The sequence below is a fragment of the Corvus brachyrhynchos genome, unplaced genomic scaffold (genome assembly GCF_000691975.1).
Source record: "Corvus brachyrhynchos isolate BGI_N302 unplaced genomic scaffold, ASM69197v1 scaffold43, whole genome shotgun sequence".
Lineage (NCBI taxonomy): Eukaryota > Metazoa > Chordata > Aves > Passeriformes > Corvidae > Corvus > Corvus brachyrhynchos.
In genome coordinates, this window is record NW_008237353.1 from 3291685 (window position 1) to 3300193 (window position 8509).

Genomic DNA, 8509 nt, shown 5'->3' on the forward strand with positions numbered 1-8509 from the left:
CCTGTGTGTTTTAAAGGGGGCCCCTAATTTTTTTTTTTTTTTTTTTTTTTTTTTTTTAAATGGAAATTGTCTTCAAGTTATATGTTAGAAGGAAAGACCTTCTTGTTTTGGCAAGATGCCTTCAATCATTTTGTGCGTTTTCACATTTAATATAGATCATGGCCTAGTACTGTCTGGGAAATACTGCAGATCTATTCTTTACCTTTCCATAATTGAATTAAAGACAAATACCCTTAGTTATCCTGTACCAACTGCTACAGAGTGGCTGGCAGCAATATCTGTGGCATTCAACAGGAAAAAATGCCAGTGTTTTCCATTTCTTTCTTCTTCCTAGCCATCCCTCCATGTTTCTTAATAAAGGTACCTGTTCAGTTTTGCCATATCACATATGGGGTTTCTTTTATGCTTTTGCATCCAAACTAATGAGACTGCATTTTGGGAGCTGAAGAACTGTAAGCAGGTGGGAGAGGAGCGAGGTAATGGAACATGTCTGGGTACTTGAAAAGCAGTATGTAGGAATGATTGAGATCCATCTTTTGTCTTTGATACATAAATTATCTGAAAGTGGATTTGAATAGAAGCTTCAGATTTCACAGTGAAAGGTATGTAGTACCTTTGTCACATCATTACCTAGCAACATAAGACTGAAGTTATACTTTGAACTCATTTTTATGTTAAAATGCAGAACTGTTATGATCTCTTTGCAGAGTAAATACATTTCCAAACAGACATATTTTTCTTGGTCAGTACATTAAAAATCCCCTCTGTACGATATACTTGGGGGGAAAAATAAGTTGAAGTTAGAGCAGCATGCAGAAGTGTTGAAATGAAAAATCAATGAACAGCCTGAACAGAATTTTCTTTCTGGGGCTTGAAGCTGACCACTGAAAACACTTCTGTTTATTACTGAAGAAGGAATCTTTTCTATTACTAGTTTGTCCATTCCTAGATTAGGCTTTTCAGTGTATTTTTAAAGATGCTTCCGTCACATTTCAATGTACTCTTTCAACAAACCCTTAGCTCCAGGAAGTGAATGTGTACTTGGGGCATTAGTAATTATTTGCCTAAATCATAATATTTCCTACAAGTCTTGCAAGATAAAAAAAAGATGCATATATGTTGCATGATAATTTTATCCAGGTACTTTATAGGCCTTAACTTACTAGATACTCATGAGTAGCATTTTGTGAAGTAGGTAACTGGATATTGATCTTATTTTATTAAATAGAGGAAGGTGATGGCCTGAAAGACAAAACCAACATAAGAGGAAAAAATCTTGCCCCAAAAAGCTTTGACAGCAAATTACTGGAAAAAAAAATCATTATACATTATGACTCTCAGGCAGAGAAAAAAATACTTGTAGTCCTCTTTTGACTGAAATTGACAGTAGTCCAGCAGGAGCAAAAGGTGCTTTGCAAAGCTAGATCAGCATCAAAACATTCTGCTAGGTGTACTGAGTTTTACTAGTGGAATTACATTATTGCATTTGATTTGATCCTGCTTACTTGAATGCCTCAGGATTTTATTATGTTTCCCAGAACACAGATATGTACATGATAGAGTTGCTCAGTAGGGAAAATCTGAGTAAACTGTATGTAACTGATTAGAGCACACTTGCAGGTATGGGAATAAATGCTACTTGTGTTGGTGTCTGCCTTTTCTTTGAGGGGTGAACACAGTGGAATCAAGCCTCCAGTATGTGATCTGTAGTCAGCAGGATTCTAACCTGTTCAGCAAGACCTCAGTAGATTTTTAGTTTGTTGTCTCAACCATCTGCCTCGGCTATGTGACACATTCATGGAAACTTTGCTGGCTCTGGCCATGGAAAGTAACAGGATGGCATTAATGTCACTGTAAGCCACGGATCCTTAGATGTTAAGGTCACTCCAGCCACTGACTGCTCTCCATACTCAAAAGTCACCACACTGCAGGAAAATGGTGAGAGAGTGTAGCCCAGGGTGTTGAGACCTCCTGATTTCTTGGATGTCAGGATTAAGACCCTTTCAGGCAACACTTTGTATCACAGAAGACAGAGCATCTTGATTTTTCCTTCCCTTTGAAGAGCAGTTAAATAGCATATGTAGTGTGTGCAGTTTTCCTGAGATACTGCTGGTTTTTGTAGACAAAATGCACAAAAAATCTTGTCATTTTATGTCTGTAATAATGTACTCTCTAAAGTGTGGGAGGACACACTGCTGAGAAGGTCAGTTGTGATTCATTATATAGACACTGAAACAACTTTTCATCACGTTTTTGGCTTGCATCTTTTCAGAGCCTCTTAGTTGCCAGTTCTCAAGTAAGCAGCTGAATTAGTGGCTGAGCTGTAAATAATGGTAAAACCCCTCTGAAAACAGTTTTGCTGCAAAAGTTGAAGGCATATTTTACAATTTTAGTGATTTTTCTAATGTTTCTTCTTTGGTGCTAAGAGGGAACAAGAAATTCACATCTTCATTCATGTATGTACTTTGGTAAAAAAGCTTAATCCTTCAGCGGTAAATATTAAATGCTTCTTTCAAGTTTCCTGGCACCTTTAAGTCCTTTTTGTATTGCACCCAAAGCACCTCCAAGCACAGAAAGTCAAGACAAAAGATTTCACACCTATAAAAATGATTTAACAGGGAGATTTTCTGGGAACTACTTGAAGATCTGTGGCACTGCACAGCTCAATTATAAAATCTGTCCAAATCACCCTCTGAAAACACAGAAGGCTTTGGTTGCCCACCTGTGCTCACCTACAACCAAGCACTGGATTAGAAGAGAAGAATCATCCAGATCCATTAGCAATCCTCAGAAACCTCTGTTCTCCTGCCTTGGTACGCCTAATGACTTAGATACTGCATATTGAAACTGATGGCAAAATCTATACTGTGGATTGAAGCTCCTTAAGAGCCTCATACCCGTTCTTGAACGGAAGCGTAATCGTCAGTGCTCCGAGCTTCTGTCCTGAGAGTCTAAATTAAGAACAGGCTTCTGGGCTGCTGCTGGGCCTGCAGTAGCTTCTCAGGCTTTGTCCTCCCTCTGTAACCACCTGACCTGAGCTGCCCCCAGAATACAAATTCACTGTACCATGCTGTCAAAACAAATTACTAAATATCAGGCAGCACCACAGAGGAGACAGAACCCAGGATCTTAGCAAAAGTAAAATGTTGCTCTCCCATGCTTGCTGAGGAATTAAGGCAGCCTAAATGCTTTGGTGGGAGGGAAACATTTGCCCTTCACCAACTGCTGCCCTGAGACTTGATCCAGAAAGTAATCAGGTCTCCCATGAGGAGCTGGAGCAATATGTAAGGAGGCTCTGCCCACATATCCAAGAAATGCACTCGACACACTGCAGCACAGGCCTTGGGGACGGGACTCTGAGAGCAGAATTTTCTGTTTACATTATTTGTGGAGGAGGCTTGGTACAGGTACAAACCAGGGAGGAAATCTGTGCAGGGAGTGAGCACCTGCAGCCCCGTTTCTCCTGTGGTTTGTGCTGAAGCATGTGGGCAATGCTCAGTGCTTAATGAACGTGGAGCTGCAGGACAAAGTCATCCACAGCCTTCATCTGCACCAGTAATGGCACTGGGAGCCACCCTGGCCTCTGGGCACGCTTTTTGTGGGCTTTCCTTATGTCACCTGCTGCCACTGCCCACACCATGGTGGCAGATGTGGGCAGGGCCCTGGCAGCTCCACTGTCACCAGGATTCTGCTCACAGGCACCGCTGTGGTTCCATACCTGCTTCTGCTCACTGCTCTGTGAGGGAGCTGCAGTGCTGGGGGGTGATTTGATCTGGGGTAAACTGACTTTGTGAAAGCACTGTGCCTAGATGCCTTTGGGAGAAGATGGGACAGGGCACCAAGACTGCTGTTAGAATAATAAAATAATAGCTCCTGGTTAAATCTGGGCTGATAATCCCTAGGGAGCTAATACTGCCTTCAGTTGTTGACATGATTTCTTTTTTGCTCTTCACCTGTATCTCCCTCACTTCCCACGTGCTACTTGCACCATCAATTCCTTATCAACCGTCTCTGCTGCTTTCTTATAGGGGTTCATGCTGGATCTGAATACATTAGTGCTTAATGAGCTACATATTTAAAGCTTACCAGTTAGGTTATATCCCAACATTCTTCTAAGAGAATACACTTCCAGTATCAAAAGTAAGTTAATTTAAAATCCCACTAAGTTAAGCTGATTCTACTTGCTTGAACTAATATCTCTCTATAGCTCATCAGAATTAAGCAAAACGTGGATGCGGACGTTTCAGTAGAGAGACAGACAGAATAATAAGGAAATCTCATTTCCATTTGCAAAAGTCCTAATTATCCTGATGGTTAAGAGGGAATCAGTTTTCCAATAAAAAATACAAATGAGGATATTTCTTTAATCAGAGCACCGTATACAAGGCCTTCTCAGAATAGTCTAAACTAACACAGACTTGAATGTTAAATGCCTATAAATAATAAAACAATGATTTTGGGGATTCTAAAGATACCATACTCTGAAGGGCTGTGATTTCCCCATCACCCACCCATTAGCTTTTGAACTCAGTGCCTCTTCCAAAAGTTGGCAAAGAGACAGAGGTCTCAAAACCATATTTCTCTTTGACATATTTCTTGAAAACCAATGGGGCAATAAGGGAAGAAGTCAGCAGTACTGGGGAGGGGATTTGTCATGTGGGCATGAAATATAAAAACTTTAGGGAAAAGCTACATTAGTCCTACCTTTTGTAACATATGCTTATTTTCATTAACAGTTAACTATGTAAGCTGATACCAAAATCTGTCAGAAGTCCACGCTTTGTTGTTTTGCTAATGGTGGTTTGCAATTTATTGTATGCTTTGCCATTATTTTGAGGAGACTTCGTTGTTTCATTTTATTTAGAAGTGACCTTACTTACTTACCTGTGCAATTTGGAGGAACAATTCGAGTACTGTTCTTTGGTATATTGCATGAGTTTTGGGCCATGATTTTACTGAAGACTCTAGAATATGTGCTGTAAAGACAAGCTGAATATATTTGAAACTGGCATGCCAAATCAAGGGTGGGGAGAGTAGAGTAGAGGGCTTTTTGAGCATGGAGGGGAAGCCTGCTGTTTTTGTGTAATGGAACAATTTGGAAACATTCGTAAGGTGGCCTCCATGCTGGAAATGGACTTTGGGTAGAGTAGAGGCTGATGATAAATCATGATAAACCATGGAAATTATTTTATCTATGGGGGGGGTTGAGGGGGAGGAAGAACTGGTAGCTGCACATCTTCTAGGGCCGATTAAACCTCCCAACCAGGTTGTAAACCCCCTTCCCCTTTTGTGCAGCTGAGAACAGTAATCTCTTTCTTGTAAATGAGTTCTCCTACAATGGAGAATGCTGGCTGAGAGTCTGAATTAAGAAACAGGAGGAAAAACAAAGGAACGAAGTCTGTTTAATTAGGATAAAAGATACTCCCCCCTGCCAAATCCTCCAATCCCAGTTTAGCAGAGCACAGGGCTTGTTAGGGCTGAAAGGTCTGACTTGCTGACTTAGGTAAACGCAGTGCTCAGCAGATGAAGTCATGCATAATTAATTGTTCTTTGTTGCATTCTTTCCAATGTAATGACTTGTAGCATTCACACTTGTAATAATTGATGTTTGCTGTGTGCTGGAGCTTCAGGACAGCCAATTAAGGCGCTGAAGGTGGGAACTGCACAACATCTCTGCCATCTGGTTGTTACCAACATGTGGGCTATAACGTTGTTTTTCCTTCTTTACTTGTTTCTAGTGTCTAAAACAGTACATGGAGCTGGCAATTCAAGAAGGTTGTGGTTCTCCTATCACATGTCCAGACACGGTATGCTTGAACCATGGGACCCTACAAGAAGCAGAGGTATCTATACTTCCTGTACTTCTTTCTTTCTCCCTTTTTTAACATATATCCCCCAAATTTCTTTATCTGTGTAATAAATATAATCATACACCTTCTCCTCCCTTTAATTACCTTTAATGAGCTTTTGGCAAGAGGCCTGACTGACAAGAGGAGATAGGAACAAACAGATGTTTTTCAAGGGTTTTGCTCCTTTTCCCCTCCCTCTGTGCCTTGGGGAAGGGTTTACTTGGCATCTGGACAACCTCTGAATTACCCATGCAGGTGACTTAACCAGAATACCCTGTATCCTGGAATTGCTGAGCCTCCATTAGACTGTCAGTTCAGTCAGATTTGATTTGACTGCAAACACTGAAATTCTTGATCTTTCTTAAGAGCAAGAACTCAGACTGATGGTATGCAAGGCCAGAATTTCCTTGTGTATGTTGATCTTGGGCTGCAACAAGCAATTTGCAGTCCAATATAATCACACAGGGCTGTATAATTACATGGAAAGAAAGGTGTCTGTGCAGCACCAGGTAGAAGTAGGTCTTAAGAGATATGGAGGGTGTCTCTTGGGATACACCCAAGGGATGCTTGCTTGCCTGCTTTGTGAGGCAGGAATGTCCCTGCTGGGCCTGAGAATACAAATAGGACAAAAAAAAACCCCAGGAAAAATAAGATGGCTAAGGGATTTTGATTGGTTTTGCGCATTCTCTCAGCATTTGTTTGCAGGAATAAACTAAAGGAGAATTAGATCTTCATCCCTGATCTGAAGAAGAGAAGTTTGTCTTCTGGATTCCCTTGAGCCCTGTGCATACAGATGGCATAAGAACAATATAATCCTATTCAAATGCCATCAGTGACAGTGTGATTCCTGATACCTTGCATTGAAAAATGCCTTTTTCTCCAGAAAAAAATCAGGATCTGCTCTCCAGCATACATTTGAAATGTTGTGCTTAGTTGAATCAGGGCATGGGACTTACAGCTGTGCTTGTTACAGCATGCAGGCGTATGGTGGAGCTTTTTTTTCTGGCTGAATCCAGCTATTGTTAAAAGTAGCCAGCTGTTTCCCTTCCTCCTCTTTCTACAAAGATACAGAGAGGGTGTAGCAATGTCCTTCCACCCATTGCACCAGATTGGAGGCATCTAGCCCTTATTGAAAATGTATTTTTAAATGAAAATTAACAAATGACAGGAAGAATTCTGCTCTGTTCAACCAGGGTTCTAATGCTATAGGAATTAAGAGAGATATATTTCCCCTTAGTAAAGGACACTCCAGGGGCATGTATTAATGGACCACTGGCCTAATCCTTGGGTGTTTTTTGGGCTGACAGCAGAGTGACTAAACAGCCCAAATGTGCATTAGTGTCCCTTGGATGACTGAATGTTCTGACACTCCCTTTTGGCGATGTGCTTGAAACACAAGCCTTCTGCTTGAATAGAAAACAAATCCCCAACCTGGTTAAAATTACTGCTTATGTATTTTACCAAGTACCTGTTTCTTTAAGGAAGAAAACCACCCAGAAAAAAACAGGAATGACTGAAAGAATAGATTGACTCCATTAACAATCTGAAAGAATAGTATGTAAACTACAGATTTATGTATGAACATTCTCTATTCCTTTTTTTCCCTCTATAAAGAAAAGCTTTTCTTTGTGAAAATGTGGCTTTTAAAAGCTCTTTCTTAAAAATCCAGAACCTTATCAGATGATAGAGAACGTGTTTAACTATGGCTATTGTTTGGCGTGGAAGTACTGTTTAGAGTTACAGTTTATTCCTTACACACTCTCAAACTCCTGGTGTAAAAGTATGAGGCTTCTCACCTCTGGAGGGTCTGCAGCTTTTGTCTCTGCCTTCTGGCAGGACAAGGTTCCTCACCAGGACAGTGCTATGAGGAATGACATGTTGCCTGTACTGCGGGGAAAAACAAAAATAAAAGGTCCTTTTTTTTCTCCTCTGTGATAGCATCAGTGTTTTGAAAAGGTGTATTTTTCATGTCATGTTCATTTCAGACTATTCTGTGACTGCTGTTCATCAGGTACTGTTACAGTTTGGAGAAAAAATAGCAGTTCAATCTCTTTGTCATGGACATGGTGCTAAATTGGTTCCTATACTTCGGGCTAAATGCATCTCATTATGTTAGCTAGAACAGTTGTTTTGTTTGCTTCTTTAAGTGCATTTTGCCATAGCCTGCACAAGGGAGATAAAGGTGAATTTAGGCATAATTTGAAGTGAAGGAAAGCCTTTTCATTGACTTCAGTGCATTTTGGATTGAGCTTTCTTCAATAAGAAAACTGAACAATTAATAATAAAGCTTATAAGCATTTATAACACAGTATAGCTATCAACGCAGTATAGCTATGAAAGTTCCTCTTCTTCTCCCTCTCAAGGTCCTTATTCAAGGTGTGTAACATTTCTTCAGTGCTTTCCAGTGACCTGTTTTTCTTCATTAAGACAAATCAGAATGAAGTCCTGTTTATCTTCCCAGTAAAGTTCTGAAGGGTTTGTCTAGTTTGGTACGAAATAACCAGAGCCTTTTCAAAGGTCTTGCCTTGCTTCTGATTCATGTGCTTCTTCTGTTGCTTTTGGGGGATGGAGGGAGGCAAAAACTCTGGTTAACAATTTAAACACAGAATAGAATTTCTTCTTGTATGTCTGATGAAGAAATGAGCAATTCCAAATAGCAG

General features: G+C 40.4%; 1 protein-coding gene across 3 annotated transcripts in view; it reads left to right on the plus strand.

Annotated features, from left to right (window-relative positions):
• Positions 1–8509, plus strand: part of RNF144B (ring finger protein 144B) — a 95950-nt gene that overhangs the window by 67677 nt on the left and 19764 nt on the right. For all 3 annotated transcript variants that reach the window (XM_017730694.1, XM_017730695.1, XM_008630907.2), the window contains one exon: positions 5739–5843. In XM_017730694.1, coding sequence (XP_017586183.1) covers positions 5739–5843 — 105 coding nt within the window. The remainder of the gene's footprint in view (positions 1–5738; positions 5844–8509) is intronic.